Raw genomic sequence first — 24515 nt, forward strand, 5'->3', positions numbered from 1 at the left:
TTCTGTGGTTTAAATTTCATAATCCAGTTCGCTCTATATCATTCCAGTTAAATCAGTGAACATCAAGCACAGTTTGCATAAAAAAAAATTTCCAGTAGCTTATTTTTGTTTTCTTCATCTAATCTAGTGCTTTTCTTTAGGTATTCTTTTGTGTGCCTACTTTTTCATTGAGTTCCTTATTTTTCTTGCTTGTCTCTTGTTCTTTAATCTTTGAGTTTGTCTTATATCTAGTATTCCTTTTGTTCTAGCCTTTCATTGCTTATACTTTTCTTGATTGTCTTTATTGCTTCATTGGTTTTGTTGTGGTTGGCTTTGAGATTGGTGTGCCTTGCTTTGACATATTTCATTTGAGGATTCCAAGACCTCAAGATCAGATTGGTGCAGGGACATTATTTCTTTGAGAGTGACCTCTTTTTAAGACCAATTCACTTCGGCCATTTGGTTGCCAAACTCACTGTTTTTGCTAATTTTGTTTCTTGACTTGTTTGCTGTTTTTGTGTGTTTGCTGTTTTTATTTGCAAATGGCTGGATTTTCAAGTGATGCATCCTACAAGCAGCATTCTCCTTCCAAAGCTTCGGTCCTTGGTGAATTACATGAAGCACAACGCACCATTAGGCGTTTGGAAAAGAAATTGCAAAAGATGGAGGTGCAACAAGCTAGGCCATCTCACTCTATCCATGAGGAGCATCATGCACATAGACCTTCAACAAGAGGTTCTTCCAATGACATAGGCCGTGAAGAAGACCATAGGACAAGGAGGACTCCACCCCAATTCCATGGACATAGACATCACAACCAAGGGGAGAGACATCACCATGGAAATGGCTTCTACCAAGATGCAAAGGCTAGGCTACCTTTGGTCAAGTTTCCTTGTTTTAATGGCTCTAGTGATTCTAATGTATATTTAGATTGGGAGGCTAAGTGTGAACAAATATTTGAGATCCATGAGATCTAAGATGAGCACAAGTTTAAGCTAGCCACCTTAGAATTTAGTGATTATGCCAAAGAATGGTGGCATAAAATTGTAATGGACATTATATATCGCAAGAAACCTCCCGTGGTTTCTTGGAATACTTTGAAAGAGTATATGCGCACGAGGTTTGTTCCTCATTCTAGGAAGGAACACTTGTTGAAGTTCCAAAGGCTTCCTCAAGGACATAGGATGGTAGATGAATACTTTAAAGATTTTGAAACCACTTTGACTAAAATGAATATGCATGCTAATGAAAAGTCAAAGATAAAATGGTTTGTCCGTGGTTTAAGAAGAGATATTAGAGAATTTATAGAATTAAATGAGTACTCTTCTTTGAAGCAAGTGCTTCGCATAGCCATCAAGATGGAATTATATCTTTTGAAAACCACGTCAATTAAAACCAAACCAGAAACTTGTGGAAGTGCTCTGAAAAAAATTATTCAAAAGCAGTAATGCTAATTTCTTGAGCAGCTCATTCAATATTATTTATTTTTAATGAAAAACTGTTGCCTACGATGCAATGTGGTTCTCAAATAGGAATCTGGGTTTAGTTTTCTCTCATATTGTAGGTAAAATGTTTCAGGTATGAGATAATGAAGTCCAAAATTCTTTCCAGGGAGTTTGTGAAAACGATTCAGGCCAAAGTCCAGGTGGGAAGGGAAGAAGGTTTTCCTCAATTCTTGGAGATTTATTTTAAATTTGTTAATATAATCTCATTGGTGATGGAACAACAGGGAACAAGGAAAATGCAAAATTACCGGAGTAAGGTAATAAGGGAAGATATGGGAGCTAGAGCAGGGTTAGAAGGCAGAAGAAGAGAAGAGTCCCAGGCAAGAAAGAACTCAATCAAAAATCGAAAAACAAGCAAGGTCCCTGTGAAATGTTTGAGCTTCAATTGTTAGAAGGATATTGTTGTCTGGCATGGAAATAAGAACAGCTGTCAGCTAGTAAATGTAATTCGTGCTCAAACTATTTTTATTGATAAATAAAAATGCTTGCAAAATAAGCGAAACGTGCACAAGCTCATCAATTAGAAGTCAGCGTGCTTTTTTATTTATTTTGCCACCACTCCATTGTATTACCACCTTCCTATGATATAATCGGATCTTAAGTTTCTTTATATCCGCAAGCACTGGTTTCTTAATGAAACGACCAAACTGGGTGATCATTTCGAGGAGGCTTAAGGGATATTGCACGTATTCACAGATTAATAAAAAACATGTTTTATCCTTATAAAACTTGACAAATCAGTATCACAGAAATTTATTCTGTTATTCCTTCGTTTAGAGCTTGCGAATTTATACTAGTAACGATACCACCACATTTGAACGTGACACACGAGAAGCAAGAACTAGCAAGAGGAACATACTAATTCAGAAATTGAAACAACATCACGAATAATCCCAAATCCCTTGAAATATCTAAACAAGCCACCCCTTTTCAGTAGAATCTAAAACAATAAGAACAAGTAGTCCTCTGAACTCTCTACACTTTCTTTCTTCTTATATTTGGATTCCTTTTACGTTGCATTTGAAAATTATTTTAAAAGAAATACGAGTTTTACTTAAAATCCTTAACCATAAACTTCTTTTTTTTGCGTCTTTTGATACTGGAAGTGTAATAAATCACGGATTCGAAGATAACGTGCAATATCTTCTTTTCACATCTCTCCTCTTCTCTTCAACTCCAGTAGAAATATTTTCTCAAGATCGTAATCCAAGCGAGAGAAAAAAGAGGTCCCAAAATCAAGTACAAGAATCTTACATAACTTGGCAATGGACGTGCAAAGTTGTGCCACTCAACACAAACCTAATGGAGTTAGCATAAGAGTTATCACGTAACCTGACATGACAATTCAGAGCAGGAATGCTATATCATTAACAACCAACAGCACACTCAACACACTCCAGAGAAATAGTCTTCTTCCTCAAATCTTAATGACATCAAAGGAAACAGTAAAACACCATTAACAACATTAGCCAAATAGTTACCCTTTCACAAAGGCCAAAGCTGAAGACCAAATACACAGTTATACGTATGTTGAAGTTGAATACACAAGAATCCTTAGGTAAGTCAACTTGTGCTTTCTTCCGCTGCAGTGACATCTCTAGGAGAATCAAGAGATATCACGGTTTCAAATGCACCAACGAGAGCCTTAACCTTGCTCTTCCTTAGTTCAGCAAGCATAATTGCGGTCTCTTCAATCACATTATTATACAAACCTGGATTTTGTTTCTTCCATCCCACATCTTGATGCTTCAAAACCACGTTCTCAGATCCTGATTTTGAACCCTCTATCTTGCTCTTATCTCCACCAACCTTCCTCCCAACAATAATTCTCTTTTTACCTCCTTCCACGGTTTTCAGTTTTCCTCTATGTTTCTCTGATTTTGTATTTGCAGCATTTACCTCACCACCACCTACTTATTATCCTCAATGATACTTTTTCTTGCACCATTTATATCTCTTCGCATGTCATCACAAGAATGCGTGCTGGCCTGATTTGAGTCTCCTTGGAACGTGTTGATCTGAGGCTGAATTCAATCACTTTTCCTCTCCTAAAAGTCAATTTCCGGGATGCAACACCAGTTTTATTGGTGAGCCCAACTTTTTTGCTCATTTTTGGTCTGATTTTGTAACCCATCTTCACATTTTCACCTTGATGATCATGTCCTCTTTTGTTGGACTTAAATTCAGCATTATTTTGCTTCCGAGGGGAAGACTTGGAAGTGAAAACAGATGAGGACGACGAAGATGATGGTGGTGATCGTGAAACACTGCGCGTTTTGTGCTGCATATTTACCTTCCCTTTGTCGGCCACAGATCTAAGGCCCTTCCTTGAAGACGCAAACGACGCAGGAGACATGCCATTTTTCTTATTCGTATGCTCCAAGCTTCTGTCCCCTGATGATGAAGATGAGGGTGAAGACAACTTACTTGCATCACAAGCTACAGTAGGGTCCTCAGATGAATTTGCAGTGTCAGGTTCGGTGACATCAAGGATTTTTTCTGATATGTTCTCATTGCTGGCTAGTTCAGGTTTGACTTTAACATTCTCAGGACGTTTCAGAGAATACTCTCTTGTCATATTCTTGGGACCTTTGGAATTCGTGTTTCGAGATTTCTTGACAATGCGTTTTGAAGACAATGGAATACTTGGTGAGTTTGATTTTTCCTTGCCTCCAGTTGAAGGTTTCCTAGTCTGTTTGCTTCTGTTTTCAGTTTCCTTTCTGCTGCTTGAACTAGGACTTTTTGTTTTTTACCATTTCCCTTTCTGTTTCACTTTGGAACATTCCTGTACTGGCAGAGATGGCTCGGCCTGTTCTTGGCTTTAGGTCACTGTTATTATGCTCCAAGGAAACATGTGTTTCTTCAAAGGTGGTGAGTTTTTGTCTGATGTAACTGTTTTTTCATATGTTACTACTTCCTTAATGTCAACTGGACTATTGGCCTTCTCAATTTTTGGTGTTTGAGAAGGCCTTGAACCGCTTCCTGATTTTTTTGTCTTTGCCAAAGAGTCACATTCTCTTCTGGAACTTTGGTTTTCATTTCCTTTTTGGTAACCCTTTTCTGTGTTAGTCTCCGTGGTTTGGCTTCAACGGCATGTGGGATGCCATATTTGCAAGATCATGGCAGGGAACTTTTTGGACCATGAGATAACGCGAAGAATCTGGGTGGAAATTTGTGATGGTTAATCTCCCATTAGAATTTTCTTTCACATCTTCAGGCTCAACTTTCTCAGACTTTAATGGGTTAGAGTACTTCCTCCGCCATCACTTTGATCCAGGATGAAGCAACAATTTCAGAGACCCCTGCAACAAATAAGATCCATTTAGATTGTAGAGGAAAGGGAAGTTATATGCTGGTCAAAATCAAAGCAACATGGAATGTGTATAACTTTTTTCACCAATCTAGATCATTGGAATGGTGCAAAGGTTCTAGTTTCAGAACTTTGGGGACTACTAGGTAAGGGTGACTGGGTGGTGAAGCTAGGTTATCTTGATTACTCCGTTATTTTTTCCAGAAATATTATGGAGAACTCATTCAAATACCATAGTATATTACTGTTCAGTTACCTGAAACATTTCAAAGAAGAGAATTAAAAACTTGAATGTGCAAATAGCATGGCCTAGCCTCCAACGAGAACTAGATCCACGAACAAAGCCTTGAATGAAGGGTTACTTGCCATGCAGAATGAATGTACATTTTGTCAAGAAGTTGTTACTTACACAAAAACAGAGGTATTAATGACTTCCTATCAAGTAGATTTTTATACCAAATAGGGGCAAAAAACTCTAGCTGTTACTGAGATAATTACGTTGGTTGGTTCATTTTGTCAAGTGCTTGAGAATGGAGTGAATTTATGAAACAAAACAATGAAGTGTCACACCTTGAGAATTTTGCCAACACTACCAGGAGATAGACAATAACCTTATTAGACAGTTTACATTAATTAATACTTTTGTGCATCATTAACTCCATGAGTAGGTGATCGCACACAATATAATATCCATCTTTCAGTTCAATATAATTTTACGACATAAAAGTGTGAAATGAATTTCACTTTGATACACAACCAATTATGTTAGGCTACCTCAAAGGGAGTATATATTTGAAGGAAAGTCCAACCAGGAAACAGATGAAATTTGGTTTCAAAAGGAAGAAAAATCTAGGTGTGCTACAAAAGCGGATAATACATCACAATTGATTCAGATTTCAGACCGAAAGTGAAACAGCATACAGAACCACATGGATAGAGAAGACAAGAAGGAAAACAGAAATTAAATTAGAAACTGAACAAGATTATCTCAGACCCGTTAAACCCACGGTAATTATCTCTTAACCATGATGACTGTGATCTGATAAAAGGAGAGATACAATAATCTCTTGAAACTTTGGATCCTATGACACATTCAAGATAATCATGATCATCATCACAACTCATCCTTAATGGGATTGCCTTGTGATTGATCATCATGGCATCCATTTAACGTGGAAAGGAAAAAGAAAATAAACAAAGAAAGAGCCAGACACGACCATAGGAAATTGTTTGAGGAGAAAACAAGTGGAAAAGTAGAGAAGAGATATTAATGCATGGTTGCATACCTTGGTTTAATAATCTGTGTGATTATTAATCTTAATAGAAAAGAATGGAAGAAAGAAGCTATGAAAGGAATGATCTGCAAATGTGAGTTATGAATGATTGGATTCAAACTCAAAAGGGTGGTGCAAGTGGTTGTAATTGATGAGGTGTTTTCCTGCAACCAAAACAATGTGCCTTGTTGAGAAAAAAGTAACCTTAACCAAAAGAGAGAGTCCACCACCCTGAGGAATAACACTCTGTCAACCAAACCACCCTAACATGCAATATCATTGCATGGCCACACTGGACCATCCATGGAAGAAGGCACGTCAACATCCATCACAATTCACCATTTTCTTTCTATTCAAAACATTATCTATATATATCATACGCCTCCAACTATATATATATTACTCCATCTACGTATAAATCAATTACTTTAATACTATATAGATTTAAAGATTAAAGTTAATTCTTAATATATTATTAAAATCATTTAAAGTATATTCTAACAAGAATTTGTGAATTTTGACTTATAAGATATTTTTTATTGATATATAGATTATGTACATAGAGTATATATTACATTATTCACTCTTAATATAGTTTTTTATTATTATGTTAGTTTTAACTCTCAATCTCATCACCTAATGATGTACACTACCGATTTGTAATTACATATTTATACCTATATATAAAGGGATTCTCTATTAACTGTTTTTTGTATACCAATTTCTTTTAATTCTATCCTTATTAATATATATCATTAGTAATGGAGTATTTTATCATTTCATATGAATTATTTAAAAAAATAAATTTTTTTTAAATTAACATTAATGTACATTTTTATATGATCCCCATTCTTCCTTAATTCCTTATTTTAAGACAACAAGGGAAGAAAGAAAGAGCATACTCTACACAATTGCACATCAATCTCACATCAAAAAATAACCTCAATTTTTAATCATTTTCTACACTCATTTTTTGTTTTCAATTTTGATTCATCTAAAATTATTTTGTATGTATATTAATTTTTTATTATCATAAAAATTGAGTAAAAGAGAAAAATGTGAATACATAATCTGTGTTTCGCTAGTATGATAAGGAACATTAAGTGAGTCCGGTTTAAAACTCTCTTTCTACTCACCATATGAATCATTTTCTGTCTATAAGTTCTTCTATGTCATTTATAAAATATTATCATAGAGTTATAAAAATAAATAAACTAAAAATAATCGTTGCTATTTTGGTGAGTGTTTACCAATTAATGTCAACCACGTATTTTCACTTGATGTTTATTATCTTGTTTTATGGTCAATGTTTGCAAGGATACTATTCATCCAAGTCATCAATGCTATCTTTTGAACAATTGGTTAGAATATTTTTCTAATGTTGATTAGAGAAACTTTGGTAAATATTGATTCTTTTCTTTTTTGCGCCAATGCTAGATAAGAGAGTTTTTTAACCGATACAATTTGAAAGTCAGAAAAAAATAACTCTATCAACAATTGAAATTAATAATCTCAATGATATCAATTCGTCGATAAAAAAAAAATATATCGATTGAATACATCGAGATATTTACACGAACTAAATTTCTGATAAAATTTGTTGAAAAATTAACATAATCATTGTTTATTTGAAAAAAAAACTTTTGGATTATTTAATAGTTTTAATATTAATCATTTTATATTTGATAATAATTGAAATAATTTGCTAAATAAAAATCAATAAATTTAAATAGTTATATCACAACAAATATTTTAAAAAAATTAGATAGAAAACTATTCAATTTGGTATATTCTAATTTCTAAAGGTAAGGATATATAACGTTAATCAACCTTATCAAGTAGATATTATCATTGACATATTGGTTAAACGAAAAGTCATTCAAATTATATACCGTTAATATCAAATTTTAAATCTTAATATTGAAATTGTTACTATGTTTCACTAGGTGTCCACTTTCACTTCGGTTGAGTTTCTGCATTTTTATATTAAACTTAAGCAATTATGCTTTGACATAGTTGTAAGGTTGTATACAACTTTTTAATTATTGAATGGTTTAGATATAAATATTATAATAAATAGTAATTTTATAATAAATGATATAAAAAAATATTAAATAACAGATATTGTAATCTAATTTTATAAAAATTTAGATGGTCATATATCATTATCCTAAATTTAATCGGATTCTTTTTATAGTGGGTTACATTCGGTCAATCAAATTTTATTTAATTTATTAAAATTAAATTTAAGTATTAACTTAAGTAAAAAATATTATAATATTACAAAAATTAATTCAAGATTTCAAATAATTAAATAAATCAAGTTATAAAAATGTTCAATTAATATAACATATGAAAAAAATATAGAATACAATTTGTTCATAAAATAAAATATCAAAACAAGTCTCAATTAGTTATCGATCACTCGTACTAAATTCTTCATTCAACTTGTATAAAATAAAAATAAATTAATTTAAATTAAATTAAATCAATTTAACTTAAAACTTAATTGGATTGAATTATCATATGAGATCCATCAACCCATAACGCTAATTATTGATTATAGAATACGCAATCTTCTCTCCTTGTCATCTCCTCTTTTTTTTCATATTTTTAACATTTTTATCTAATCATCACACAAAAGTTAACTCACTCAACTTTTATATACAGAGATGGAACACGTTTGACAAGAACGAGACATCTGGGCTATTTAATATATATTATATATATATATATATATATATATAATTTTTTTATCTCATTTTTACGTGCATCTCATGAAATAGTTAAAATATCAAACTGTTCCTTCCTGCCACAATTTCTTGTTGTCATTATCACCCCCATTATGTTTGTTATGAATGAACTAATAAATATTATAATTCTAAGAACACTTTCAAAATATGTAATTTTGAAGTTATTTTTTATATAAAATGTTCTAATTTAAAGTTAATTTTAAATTTGAATTTTTTAGGAAACACGATTTTCAAACTGTGTAATTGAAAGCTTTTTTTTTTTTTTCCAAACAATTGATTTTGGATTGTAATTTAAAAGTAAAAAAACTTACCGATTATATCATCTATAAATATAATAAATATTATATAAGGTTAGTCAAAATAATTTTCAATTATCAATTTAAAGTCTAAAATTTGAGATTCTACAATGAAAAGTTTTTTTCATAAAAAATACTTTAAAATATAATCCAGAGTTGTTTTTTCATAAAAGTGAAATTTTCATATTTACAAGAACACATAAGAAATTAAGGAAGTAAAAAAATATTATATATATTCAAATATCATGGTATGATTAAGAACTTTTTATTAAATAATACCGAGGTTATGTTTTAGACTCAATTTCATTCCTCTTGAAAGAAATGGTGATTTAATAACTGATTTAACTTTTTATTTAAAGCCTATAAAAAACTTTTTATTTAAAAAGAAAAATTATGTTTGAAAACACAAATTTATTTTTCTAAAAAGGTGAAGTCATTTCAAAAGTCGAATTCATTTAAAATAAATAAAATTTCAAAAAACGACTACATTATTTTTAAAGATAAAAATTATTATTATTATTATTTAGGAAAATAAAAAAATAGCTTCTTTTAAACATAACTTATATTAGAAGTAATCTTTTAAAATATAATTTTATTTTGCCAAAGTTTTTATAAAATTTAGCCATATTTTACGAAAAGCCAAAAAAGATGATGTATCCATTATATTAAAAAGTTCATTGCACTAACAATATGTACAAATTAGCAGCTAGAATCATTGTTAAAGTAGATCTCATTATTGAGTTATTTATTTTAAGGATAATGATATGTTATATTATATACCTATGTAGCACAGATACGGATACGACACAGACATGGACACAGACACGAAATACATATAATCTCTAAAATGTAGGACACGGGACACGAATCTATATATTGTATAATTATGAATTATTAAATTGACAACAAGATTTATGTGCACAGTATGTTTCAAATATTTTTTTTGAGAAAAAGATGTTTTTCATTACTGATTCAAAATGATTTGTTTCTTATTTTTATAATATAATAAAATTCATATAATAAGTTTGAGTTTAGAAAATTAATGTATTTTCTTTTTTAAATTGTGCTAAAATCGTGCTAAAATTGTCAAATTTCAACAAATATTTTTTAAATTAAACACTTCACGGATACGTGTTCTACGAATGTCATACGAGTGTCGGTGTCCAATACGTATATTCGACACCACACGCCATTTAAAAGAAGTGTTGAACTTCATATTTGTATACACTACAAACATATACCTAACATACTAATAAATTAATATTTAATAATATTTATTTTACTTTTTAATTTAAAGAGTGTGTTTTTAGTGTCAAAGGAAAGTTTTCCTTATTTTAAAGGACCACACCTACTTGACAATACTACACCAATCTAAATGGTTTCCAATAGAAAAACTATACTTTGAATCCACCCAAAAACACGAGAAATTGAATAACCCAGAAAGAAAGTTTGTTTTTTTTATAATAGGACCGTGATATCTCTCATACAGTGAAAACACACTCTTAAGAAACAAATAAATTAATATTTTAATTATTTTCATTTTAATTTTTATTTTAAATATTTATATTATTATAAAGGGTTGTGGAGTGGTGTTATTTATACTGTTGGTCAAGAAACTTTTTCCTTTGTATATTGTAGATCTAAAGTTTCTCCATATATCACACGTGACTCTCCTTGATTTATTTTACGTGAGAAAATTGAACTATAAATCCCTCGTCCCATGTTTGCATATTCACACAATTGCATGTCTTGCTTGAGCCACTGACACAATGGATCCCATTCAGACCATGGTTTCAGAAAGAAAGGAATCGAAGAATGTGTGTGTGATTGGAGCAGGACCATCGGGGATAGCGGTAGCAAGGGAGCTGAGAAGAGAAGGTCATGAGGTGGTGGTGTTGGAGCAGAACCATGACATTGGAGGACAATGGCTATATGACCCAAATGTAGAACAAGAGGAGGACCCTTTGGGAAGAAACCCTTGGCTAAAGGTGCATAGTAGCATCTACCAATCTTTGAGGCTCATGTCCCCAAGAGAGATCACGGGCTTCACTGATTTCCCTTTTTCAGTCAAGAAGATAGAGACCCAAGGAGGTTTCCTAGCCATAAAGAGCTCCTTCTCTACTCAAGGACTTTTGTGAATGGTTTAAGGTGAGAGAGATTATCCAGTTCAATACAAAGGTGCTCTATGTAGGACCATTAAACTATGGTGTCTCTAGTGAGGATTTGAAATGGGTTGTTAGAAGCAAGAGAAGAAGAGTGATGAGGAAGTTGAACAAGTGTTTGATGCTGTGGTTGTGGCAACTGGCCATTACTCCAGCCCTAGATTGCCCTGCATTCAGGGTAGGTGGATCGAATCTTTTTACTACAATTATGCAATACTTTCTCTTAATCCATACATTTCATGCAAATGAAAATGTAATGAATTATTGTTGATGCTCAGGAATGGACAAATGGAGAAGAAGACAAATGCACAGTCACATTTACAGGTCTCCAGAGCCATTCCGCGGGGAGGTACATGAATAGATTATATTTTCTTGGTAGAGTGAGATTTTTTATAGATGCAAGCATATCTGTTTAGCTTTCGTGTTTTAAAATGCTCTCCTTTATGCATTAAATTATAAACCTAACACTCCTCAAAATCACTGACATTTTTTTTACATAGATAGTGGTGGTGGTTGGAAATTCTTTTAGTGGACAAGAAATATCACTGGAACTTGTGAAAGTAGTGAAGGAACTCCACCTCAGTTCGAAATCACTTGACATTTACGAGGGTTTATCTAAAGTCGTATCCAAATACGAGAACTTTCACCTTCGTCCACAGGTATCACTTCCTAATCTTGAAGTTTAGTTCCATGAAATAGATCCACTGCTATTTTTGCTAGCCTCATAAACGTGGTACGTTGTATAGATCGACAACCTTCAAGAGGATGGGAGTGTCGTTTTCACGGACGGTTCCAGAATTATCGCAGACACTGTTTTATACTGCACTGGGTAACATCTCATATCAATCAATGCCAAAAAACTGATTAAACACTTACAGGAAAATTCAATTGTTGTAAGTTTTTGTTTAATTCAAAGGTCAACTTAAAAACAATTTGGTTTGTGGATGCTAGGTACAACTATTCCTTCCCCTTTCTTGACACAAAGGGAATAGTTGTTGTGGATGATAATAGAGTGGGTCCTTTGTATGAACACACTTTCCCTCCATCACTTGCTCCTTCGCTTTCTCTCGTAGGCATCCCCAAAAGGGTAAATTACCTTGAACTAGATCTGTAATTTGGGTATGTATTATGAATATAAATTTGAGAAAGCTCATATTTGTTAGTAATATTGGTTGATAAGTGGTGCAGATCCTAGGGCTCCCTTTCTTTGAGTATCAAGGAAAATGGATAGCTGAACTACTTTCTGGGAAAAAGGTTTTGCCATCATGTGAGGAAATGATGAAATCAATCGAGGAGTTTTATGATTCCAGAGAAGCTGCTGGCATTCATAAACGCCACACCCATGAAATTGGAGACTTTGAGGTTAAGTTTATTTGGTTGGTATCTGCAAAAGCATGCAAATGTTAGTGACATATAATATAACAGTTAAAGTTGTTGTTTTGCAGTATATTGAGAAATATGGAGAACTTGCAGGATTTCGAAAGTTGGAAGAATGGAGAAAAGAGTTGTGCGTATCTTCCATAATTAACTACTTTGTCAACTTGGAGACCTGTCGTGATTCATGGTATGATGATGAGAAGCTTCGAGAAGCTCTTCAAAGTCCTTACTTCACTCAACTTGTTGGAGTTGATCTTGAGGATGTTTCTTTCTAATTTCTACTTAATAAATGATCTTCTATCTCTAAAATGGCGTAGTTTGGCCAGATGAAATGCCACCATAAAGTTCATGTAAGATTTAAATGCAAAATAAAATCCCGCAAAATTTACTATCTTTAGTAAGTATTAATTAATGATAAATTCAGGTTTATATTGGGATTGGTGCTCTGTAGAACCTGATCCGTTTGCAGATTGAATTGGATTTGGCTTATATTAGATTAATAAGGGTTTGGATATTCTAAAGTTGAAACATCCTAAAAGTATCTTACTTTATTTTATTTATTTTTGTTGAGAAAAAAAAATGATAAAGCCTTTCTTACCAAGTTCAAATATATAAATTTAATCTTGAAGTAAATTAAAAAAATTAATTTAATTTTGAAATCAAATTATTGGATCAATTTTGAATGAGACTGATCATTCATAAACAATATTAAATGTTTTTATGTTTTTAAGAGTAAGCTTAAATAAAATCTATCATAAAATAAAATTATTAAATAAAATTAAGTTTAAAAATAAAAAGTATTAATTAAGTTAGAAACTGTTTTATAAATTAAAAAAATTATTGGATATTTAAAATAATTTCTATTACTAACAAAATTTATAAATTAATTTTTAAATTAGTATTTAACATTATCTAACTAGTTGTTAAGGTTTTAGCTCTTATTTAGAATAGTAGAATTTGTAAATTGATCTCATTTAAAATAAAATAAATTATTAAGTGATTTGTATCATTTTTATCCATTTCCTATCAACTGTTAAATAAATTATTATGAGTGATTTCTACCTTCCTCTCAACTGATGTAATTATGATCATTAGTTATTTTATCTTAAATTGAAAATTTTAAATAAATGTTATTAGATATTGGTTGAATGTGTGGTGATTCAGAACTATTTAATAATTTAAATTATTGGATAAGACACAATAAGTTCTTCAAAGCACAAACACAGACAACATTTTCAAGCTTTTTCTTTAATTATTCTCTTCTTTTACATGAAAATAAGTGAAAGTTTTTCAAATAAATTTTGCATACTATTTTTTTATGCAAGGTTAATTGTGCATGGCAGTTCGATCTATGGTAATTTTTACTCTAAATTTTAATAATACTTATATTATTAACTAATTGCGGAGAAATCTAACACAATCTTTTAAAAGCTTTTAATAATTACCCTAGTGCCCTACCTACGACTATCCACGTTAAATAGATAAGGACATTCACTAATACTACAACTACTATCACTTTTATTTTTTTAAATTCTCTAGTTGTATACAAGAAAATTATTTATGCCTAAAAACATAACCATGCTTATGAGGCAGAACTTATTCCATATTATTTATTTTGGTTTCAATTATATAAATTTGATAGTTACTAATTTAATAAAAAAAAACTTAAAGATTATTGTTTAAACATATTAATTTCTATGAAAAACACATGAAATTATTTTTTTTAAGAATTAGATGTTATCTACTTTTGCTTATCATTTGAACATATATAATTGTTAACAGAGAAAAAAAAGATTATTAGATACTTCAGGTTCTCCAAAGACAATCTCTACTTACATATTTTGTATTTTTGTTTGCAATATCCTAAATCGAAGTTTACACTTTTTAAAACTAAATTAACTGTTAAGGAAAAGTATTTTGATTAAGTTTTAAAAATAATTAAGCATAAAATATTATTATATTTTGTGGATAAGACGATAGTATATATTTGACAAATAAATCGTGAGTGTCTGGTTCAATAGGTAAATATCAATGTGTAGTCTTATTTTATGACGAATAAACATAAATATGTTAAGAGCATGCATATATAAAAATAAAACTAACTTTGTACTATACACATATCAAATTATCACTAGGATAAAAGAATTAAAGTTGTTTTCTTTAATCGCTTTTTGACACAAGCGCATTTCAACTTTGGTCTAACTATCGGTTAAATATGACATGTATTTTTACCATATGTTGGTGCAAAGGTTATGTTACCTAAGAAAATAAGTATTGTTAGCTATCAATGAAATTGCGTGAAAAAAAGAAGAATAACTAAAGTTGCATGGAGTGTATTAATGCATCATCCACATTCAAGGTTTGTAGGATGCTAAAAAAACATCTAAGTGAGTTGAGGTTGCTCATTGATCATATTGCAACAATTATGTTCTTCAACCTAATTTAAAATCATTCATAAAAAAGAAGAAGAGAGAGAAACTATGTCACGTAATGCTAAAACTTTATCTAAATCTTTTGTTCCCCACACTTAATAGAGAACACTATTTCATATAGTAAGCAGTCTTGTAATTTGTGGAATACCACTCAGATAACTTTTTTTTAACTTGGTCAAGAATGATTGTTTGACAAATAATACTTGGTTACTAACTTTGAAGAAACTCAACGAAATCTATTATGTCAAATAAATCAGTATAAAACTATTATATGTATGTTTTTTAATTTTTTTTAATGTTATTATAGTCTAAGAGAGAGAGTTATTTTAAAACTAATATTTAAAAATATTTTTAAACAAAGGAATTTGTGAAACGAAAAGCTACATCTAACACACATTACCAAATACACTATTTTTTCAAAAAATTGTTAACAAATCTTCCGTCGTATATAAATCATCGTCTAATTATTTTTTCCTATTTTCTAATGCTAGTTTGTTGGCAAAAAACGACATTAACCAAAACTTCTCGAAACACATCCTAGGTGGTCATTCTTCCACTTATTTCAATAATTGTAAGTACGAGAAAGTGGAAACCACGTTTGAAGAAAGTAGAAGCCATGGTGCACCAGTTTTTGCCAAGGGTATTTTTCCTGGCTGGCCTTTTTAGACTGGTCTACGGGAACAATCCATACGTAGAAACAAACATAAAAGAAATATTTTATTATTTTATTTAAAATATATATTATCATTATCTAAGTGCAATATTTTATTATTAATTAAAAATATTGTTAACCTCTAAATATAATATTTTATTATTAAATGGGGTGTTAAATAGTTGTATAAAAAAAGTAGGTTGTTAATTAATAAATAATTTTCCATAAAAAGCTAAGATTATAGTGAGTTAGTGAAACCTAATACTCTTAAAAAATGATTCTCCATTGTAGAAATATCTGCGTAGGTGGGTATAAAAATTACAATCAATTGTCTTAAGGTAGCAAATACAAATTGCTCAAAGTGTGAGGTTTTGTTTTTTGTTTTTTTTCTTTTTCTTTTTATGTGAGTGGTGGGTCTGAATTTGCATTTTTAATGCTATTGGTAGTATTTATTTTGCTCTTTTTTTTGTAAAGCCCATTATCGTCACACATATTAATAATTCTCACCTTTTCCTTATTAATTTCTTATATTTTTGTTTTTCATATAGCTTAGGATAAATTATAATATATAAACAAGAGATATCATTTCATAATGATTGAGTTTCTGACCTAACATCAAACGTAAATCATAAACAAAAAGGTAAAATTAAGTGGTAACAGTAAACTTAAAAACCACGTAACCTGTTTTTGTTTAGAAATATATTTAAGAAGTGGACAAATAGGTTGTGAGATGTTGGCTCACAATCTTAAACAAGTAAGCCATGTGATGTTGCTGTTTGCATTAATCATAAAGAAATGTTAAATCTTATTGAATAAAACAGTGATTGAGATATGACCTTATTCAAAAAGGGATCCATATCAACTAATTTAGACTTTTATTCACTTAAAAATTAAAATAAGAAACATTTTTTTTTCATTTGCAAAAGTACAAAGTGGTATTTTGAAAAAGAATGAGTAAATTATGGAAATGAAAAAGAAAAGGCATTGAAATAATTTAATTAGCTAAAAAATATCATGAAACACATTATTGGTGGTATGAAGTTGTAGATAGATTTTATTATTCCCTTAATTTGAACTTTGTTCAAACTTTAGTTTATATATTCTCCTTCTCCAAATAGTTTGGTTGGTGGAGTCTGTATGGTTGTGGGTTTCTGTCCATTGCTTATAAAAGTCATTATTACTGAAACAAAGTATTTTTTGTTGGAATTTTAATATTATTTATTTGTTATATTTTTAAAATATGTTTTTTTTTATAAAATATTTTAAAACATTAAAATCGGTGTTTTTTTGAAAAACATCAAAAACTAAAAAAAATCCAATTCGAAAATAATTTGACTAATGTACAACCTTTAATGTTATGACGCCTAAAAATTGTTACCAAAATCTTCCATTTTTTTTTTAAATATAAGTTGAGTACATGTAAACAAATTTATTATTATTCATAAATACTGGATTCGTGGTTGAACTGGCGAATTATTGGTTAAATATTACAATAAGTCATTAAATAATAATTAAATTTAAAACTAAAAAATAATTAATTATTATATTAATTAAATTAAATATTATATTAAAGATTAAAAAATTATTAGTATTTAAAGTGATTACTATTATTAATAATAAAAATTATATTAAATATTAATAATTTTCTTAATTTATAAAATAATCTCTATATAAATAACTACAAGATATATATTGTATTTATCATTTATTTACCATGGCAATTACGGTCTGTACCTTATATTTGGGTCCGATTTTCATATTTAAATTTCTGTCTGATTTTAATGTGAAATAATAAAAACAATTTTAAATAAAAAATGGATAAAAATATATTTCAAATATTTCTTTTTGGAAATATATTTTTGGATGTTTTTAGAACGTATTTTTTTATTTCGAATTTACTTTTTCATAATGAAATCTTAATTTTTTAATTTTATTTTAGATTTTAATTTTTAGAATACAATAATATATTTTGGATTTTTTATTTTCGAAATGAAGGATATCTTTGGAAAATATTAAAAAATATGTAAGATGTAGGTTAAAAAGGTTGAGTACAGGAAGAATTTGCTATTTACCATAAAGTGTAGGCACTTGTCCTCCTCGTCCGTTACTAGAACTAAGAGACTATAGTCTAATAGTATCATCTTCTTCTTCATTCGCTAATACTCTATTATTATCCTCATCCAATAATTTATTTGACAACAACAAGACCTGACCTACTATGGATCCGTCAATTTGGAAGCTTATTGAACTTATCGATCCAAAAGATTTATGGATGTCCTAATCCAGAATTTATGCGGATTCAATATTTCAAAATACAAAAAAATAAATACGGATTTCTTGTTCTATAAACCTATTAGACTACATTGTCTAGAATCACTACGTATGAACTGCGAAAATGAAAATCCACAAGAAAAAATAGAACTACAGATCCAAAAAACAAAACAAAAATACTTACCTTCTTCTCTGAACAAGAAACCATCAAGAGAAACCACTACCCAGTCACCAAGACACCATCGACCACCACCAATATAAACGCCTTCTTGTGCCAAGAGATAGAACAACGTCATCACCGTTCAAAGAGGAATGGAGTTTGTGTCTGCAGTCTGTGGGCAAAGGAAAAAGAAAGAGTAGATTGTGGATCTTATGTGTATTTTAGGAATTTTAGAAAAATACTAGGGATATGTTTGTTTTTGCAAAACATTGTGGAGATGCAGGAAGAAAAATGTAGGGGTGTAGGAAGATATTACCCTGATTGAATCTGTCTAAATTGAAAAGAGTGAAAAAATTTAAACAATATAAAATGGTTATCCATGCACACAATTATTATAATTGATTTTTCTCCCTCGCTTCAATTCTTAATATACTATTGTATTCTGGATTAGATAACCCAAAAAGTTAATCCAGATATGGAACTAAGTTTTATGTTACACAATTCAGAACATAACTACTGAATTTTGAAACTTACGAATCAAGTAATCCAAAAATATATCAAATTAAAAAATGAAGCAAAACTATCCAATTTGAAAGTTATTTTTGAGTCATCAAATCACTAATGGATTATCCAATCCGAAAACTATTTTTTAATTATTAAATGACTTATGAATTATTTTGAAACTTATTTTTGAGTTATAAAATGAGTTATAAATTACCCAATTTAAAAGTTATTTTTTAATTATCAAATAAAATACGTATTACCTAATCAAGAAAGAAAATTGAATGCATTTTTTTAATTTGCATAACTGTGTGAGTGAGACGAAAAAACTACAAAGAGCAACTAGAAGTGCGCCAAAATGAATGAAATCATGTGCCGGACTGAAGTGGAACACTACTGAAATGAAGGAGAGGTTGGAGGTGCGCTGGAGGAGAAGAGTGAAAACGGCGTGAGTAATTACTGAAAGGTATAATAGTAAATTCGACTTTAGAATGTGTTTAGTAAAGAAGTGATTGAGGTGCTGGAAGAAACCGTCAGGATGGTGAAAATAGAAAAAGGCAAAACTAAAGTTCCTGAAAAAAGAAGTGCATGTTAGTTTTCTGTTGAGAGAGAGCGTAAACTCTAGTTGAAACCAATCCAAAAAAAAACAAGTTTTTTCGCGTCTGAGTTAGATGAAAGAAAGAAGACTGTTTCTTCCTGCACCTCCATACCTTCTTCTCTCACCTCCATATATTTTTGAATTTTCAAAAATGCTCCTCAATAATATTCCAGATTACGTAATCTGAAAGTTATTTTTCAAAATTTAAAATTAACTTCTGGATTATGTAATTCAAAAGCCTTTTTTCATATGCATTATTATTTTCCGGATTACATAATCCAAAAGTCTTATTCAGCTTCCAGATTATGTAATCTGGAAGTCTTTTTTTAAATGTGTTTCAGATTACATAATCCGGAAAATAGTTTATGGGGGTGACAAAAAATGATAAAAATGTATTTTCATATTGTGTATAAAGGTGGCAGAAGAAAATATGAAGGTGCAGGAAGAATTTGATTTCTTTTAAATCTTTTCTTCTCATGGCCTTAGCCCATTTTACTGTCACGTGGGCCTCAATTTTATGCGTTCCATCAAATAATAGTTAGGATTTTTATATTTTAAGTATGCCTTTTCAAAATAAAATAGAGCCTTTTTTAAGGGTGCAGAAAGAAGTGTTCACGTTTCGAATTTATCTCTTTTTGTACTGCATTTTTTCTTCTTCTTTAAATGTTTGGTTTATGCTATTGATCTAAGTAGTACAAATAATTGTTGGCAGTTTCTTTCTGCACCTCTACATTATTCTTTCTGCACCCCCACAATTTTGTAAATCCCCGAAAACTAACCTTCACCTTTTATTTAAAATCGAAATCTGAAAGTATGCTATGGATTCATCAATCCAAAAGTGAATCATGTTGTTTTCCAGATGAAGGGTGTTTCGAAAGCAAAGTTTGTATAAATTGTTGATTTTCAGATTGCTGAATTCGGAAGCCTAATTTCTATTACGGATTGATGAATCCGGAATGATTTTTTTCAACTATGTGTTTTTGAATCCAGAATGCATATTTGAATTACGGATTGACGGATCTGGAATGGTTTTTTTAATTATGGATATTTTGTATTTTTTATTTTGGATTAATACTGTCATTCATGTACTACCAGAAGCATCAATCTGAAAAGTTACCGGACACGTCGTCAATCCAAAAATTTTCTAGATTTTGTAATCTGAAATAAAAGAAATAAATATACCGTTTTTATATAGAGACAGTTTTGTCTTTAGGGAGGTGCAGAAAAAAAATATAAGGATTCAAGAGTAAACTGCCATAATTGTTTTTAATAAAGACTATCTATGTGTAACTTTATTTCTATTAATTATACTAGTGTATCCATGATAAAATAATTCAATATAAATTAACGATAAACCAACTTTAGTTATATTTAACTAAATTAAAACCAATACCTATGTAAGTAATAAAAAATAGTTAATTGTATTTTTAGTCTTTCAATTTGTAACTATACATTAACAATGTTAATAATTTACATCATTACTTATTTTCAAATTATTGTTGATATGACTTTTAATATAGTTATTATAGAAATCAACAGACTTCATATATATTAGTTTGTAATTTGGATAACGGGGCAACATTATTCTATATTATATTTTTTTCTCAAATTTTAATACAAATCCCATATTTTTTAAAACGATTTGTTAGTGCGGGGATCGGTTGGGACATTTCTGATGAGTCAAGCACCAATAATTCCAACTTCTAAAGAAATGAAATTTTCAGCATTAAAATACTTTATTAAAGTTATCATAATTGTACATAATTAATTTAAGCCCAATTATCCGACATTATAAATATTAGAAATATTTTCTGACCAATGATGAAATATAGTTACTTGTGTTGATATTAATTTAAATAATAAATTATTTATATATATTTATCTTTGTTTTCTTATTTAATTTACTGATCATCTTGTTTCTTTTTTTTAATAATTTTTTAACTCGTCGGTCAATTTATTTTTTCTCTTTTAAAAAATGAATGGAGGAAATTGAAGAGAAATAACTCAACTTACTTAGACAGAAAAATGAAATTAATGATTGGAATTAGGTTTAGTTTTAATCAATTGGGGATTGGAGAGTATATAAAAAACCTAAAAAGATGAAGCAACAATACATTACACACTTGAATCTTCTCAAACCTAGAAGATTCTTATACATAAAAACCATGTAATACTTATAACCTAATATTATAACATTCCAATAAAACTTGATAGTTTTGAAATGCACTTTATAAACTAAATCATTTATCTTCTCAAGAGGGAGATTTAGTTATTTTTTTATCCCAATATCGATAAAGCTATTTTGTAACTAATAATTGAAGTTATATATTAATTTTTAATGTACGAGTTTTGTCCAGGTAATAATCAGTTTATTAAATTATTTTTTTTTAATAAATCTAATTTTAAAAATAATTAGTAATATAGAATAACATAAAAGAATATAATTATATAAATTTTATTATATAATTAAAATTGTATTCTTCTAGAAAAAAATATTATTATATAATTATAGTTTTCTATATTTTTTTAAAAATAACTACATTTTTATTAAATCTTTTCTATTTATATATATTTTTAAATCTTTGACATTTGTTTGTGCGTTTATAGTTTGATCACTTTTAAGTTTATAATTCAATTAAGTAACATAATTTTATAATTATTCAAATTATAATATCAAAATTAGTTTAAAGAAAATAAATTATTAGCATCTCATTAAATGATAATTATTTTTGTTAACTAAATATGTTGAAATTAAATACTGAATAAAAAATAAAATAAAATATTTTTTTATTAACTAAGAAATATATTTTAGTTAAATTATATATTTAAAAATATAATTATCTGAATTTTTTTTATCTTTATTATGTTAATTAATATTTTATATTTTTAGTGTTAAACTAATCAGAACTAATAATAAAAACAAAAAAAAAACTATTAAAAGAAGTAAAAAATTTAATACTAACAAAAACATTTAGGAACAGGAAAAATCATATTTTCGAAACTAAAATATATTTAAGTACATTTTTAAATATTATTAATTTCTAAAATAATTCAAAATTTAACTTAAAAATAAATATGAAAAAATTCGATTGAAAAAAGATAAAAAAAAAATACAAAATTATAAAACGCCATTGTTGAAAAATCCGGCAAATACTCTCATTGAGTAGAAACTCTTGAAAAAATCGTATTTAAGATAATTATCATAGTTTATGCATAATTAAGAAAGTAAAAACAATTTTTATTAAGAAAAATATAATATTGAATGTTACTTGAAATTATGTCTAAAAGGATGTTATAAACTAAATAAGATGAGCACAAATACTAAATATATCTGTTTTTATCTAACAATAAAAAGTAGTGAAATAAGTAGCTATTACACTTTTATATTACCTCTTGGAAAAAAAGAAGGATCATGTTTCTAAAATGCAAGCAGCATTTCATGATTCCAAATGCACTTGCAACAGCATCATTTGAGTTGCAGAAGCTACTGCAACCGCAACTATGGTTTAAAATAGCTGCATCCAATATCTTTTCCAATATATGCGACTATATCTCTCTTTTCAACAAATTTATTTTTAAAGATCTCTCTAGAAAAAAAAAGTTCATCTATAAATTAATTAATTTATAACTTAATTTTAGGTTAATCATAAGTTAAACATGTCTTATTGTCTTGTATCTGAAGACACAGAAGAACGAAGATTAGAAGAGAGCGAGAAAAAATTAGAAAACAAGAATAAAATATTAAAAACATGAAAATGCAATAATTTTGACAGTTTAAACTTTTTTTTTTCAAATGAGGAGATTTGGAAAGAAATTCACTCAAAGGAAAATACATACAACTGTTACAATACACGATATACATTATTTTGTAAAATTATTTAAATATATTTTATTAATATTTTAATTATTTTTCTTAATTTAAAAATTTATTTTAATTTTTTTAATCTAATGACATCAATCAATACCATTTTTCATTCAAATCTCCTCACTCTTTTTCCTGCAATTTAATTTTCTTTTCACTCTTTCCTTACACTCTGACTCTTATTCAAATCTCCTCACTCTTTTCCTCACTCTGACTCTGACTCTTTTCCTTGACAGAAGCCTTAGAATGAATCAAAAGAGTTTGGGAGAACAAGCAGAAGCTGTTTTAAAAATGTAAAAGATTCCTCCTCTTATTGTATCAATGATGGGCACTTTCCAAGTGCTGCAATTACCACCAACCATTAGCTTCAATCCACCTCCAACAAACAGAATTTTGAGTTATTGTATACCTATTTGTAAATGATGGTATGCCAATGATATGGAAAACAACCCATGATGAAGAATGGTTTGCCAGGCACGTGCCCCACATGGCCAAATTTCTCATTTCACTACATTTAGTACACCATATCACATGTGAAGATTGAAGTGGCAATTAATGGAGTGTGTTTGAAAACTTAAAACGAAGAGAAGTTACATAGATATGCAATTATTTTTGGAGGGGACATAGCTAGCTAGTTGCGAGTGGAAGTGGTTGTATGGTCAGTAGTAGTGACTGGGTATTTCTGAGCATTCTTCACTATTTTAGTCAGAGCTGCTTGTCCAAGATCTAGCCCACAAACATCTGCAAGACGCACTAGATAAAGCAAAACATCTGAAAGCTCTTCCTCTAAGTGCTCCTTATCATCACTACTCCAATTCGGTAGCCCCTTTGCAACCTCTCCTTTCCACTGGAATATCTCAGAAAGCTCTCCCACCTCTCCAACCTGCATAATCCAATATTTCATTAACTGTCTTAAAAAAAATTCAACATCTATATAACACACATCATGGGACTTACAAGAGCTAAAAGAAGGTTCCTCGGACTGTGATATTGATCCCATCCTCTTACTTCAGCAAACTCAGCAAGCCTTTGGCTAAGTTCCTCAAGAGAAACATCTCTTTTTCTAGGAAATCCATTAGAGTACTCCATTTTGTGTAAGCAAGGGTTGTCTTTGTTCTTTTTGGTTCATCCAGAGTCTTGCGAGCATGTCCAATTTATAGACAACTTGAGGGAGTGGGCCACAAGATAGAAAGAAAAAGAGAGAGAGAGAAGGTGAAACAGTTGATGAGATATATTCGTATTTCTTTTGTTCCCTTCCCTTTCTAACTAATATATGCACTAATTGGTATAGTGCAGGGGCACTTGATTGGTTTTTTCTGTAGGACAGTAATCATGGAGATGGCATGGCAGATATGCCTCTATCTTTACATTCATGACTTGAAA

General features: G+C 29.6%; 2 protein-coding genes, 1 long non-coding RNA gene and 1 pseudogene across 3 annotated transcripts; 2 read left to right on the plus strand and 2 right to left on the minus strand.

Moving 5' to 3' along the window:
• Nucleotides 1-1369: 1369 nt before the first annotated feature.
• LOC137817630 (uncharacterized) lies at nt 1370-2096 on the plus strand. The gene is made up of 3 exons (XR_011081995.1): nt 1370-1423; nt 1558-1624; nt 1709-2096. It is a non-coding gene; the product is annotated as an uncharacterized lncRNA (long non-coding RNA).
• Nucleotides 2097-3047: 951 nt separating this feature from the next.
• On the minus strand, nt 3048-4062 carry LOC137817629 (uncharacterized). Its single transcript, XM_068620903.1, has 2 exons — nt 3495-4062; nt 3048-3394 (listed from the first exon to the last, which is right to left on the minus strand). Exons 1-2 carry the CDS (start codon nt 4060-4062, stop codon nt 3048-3050), a joined length of 915 nt encoding a protein of 304 aa, XP_068477004.1.
• Nucleotides 4063-10785: 6723 nt separating this feature from the next.
• On the plus strand, nt 10786-13047 carry LOC137817632 (flavin-containing monooxygenase FMO GS-OX-like 8; annotated as a pseudogene).
• A 10368-nt stretch (nt 13048-23415) lies between these two features.
• On the minus strand, nt 23416-24276 carry LOC137817631 (uncharacterized). The gene is made up of 2 exons (XM_068620904.1): nt 24090-24276; nt 23416-24015 (listed from the first exon to the last, which is right to left on the minus strand). Exons 1-2 carry the CDS (start codon nt 24219-24221, stop codon nt 23764-23766), a joined length of 384 nt encoding a protein of 127 aa, XP_068477005.1. The 5' UTR covers nt 24222-24276; the 3' UTR covers nt 23416-23763.
• Nucleotides 24277-24515: the final 239 nt, after the last annotated feature.

Source organism: Phaseolus vulgaris, unplaced genomic scaffold (genome assembly GCF_000499845.2).
Source record: "Phaseolus vulgaris cultivar G19833 unplaced genomic scaffold, P. vulgaris v2.0 scaffold_365, whole genome shotgun sequence".
Lineage (NCBI taxonomy): Eukaryota > Viridiplantae > Streptophyta > Magnoliopsida > Fabales > Fabaceae > Phaseolus > Phaseolus vulgaris.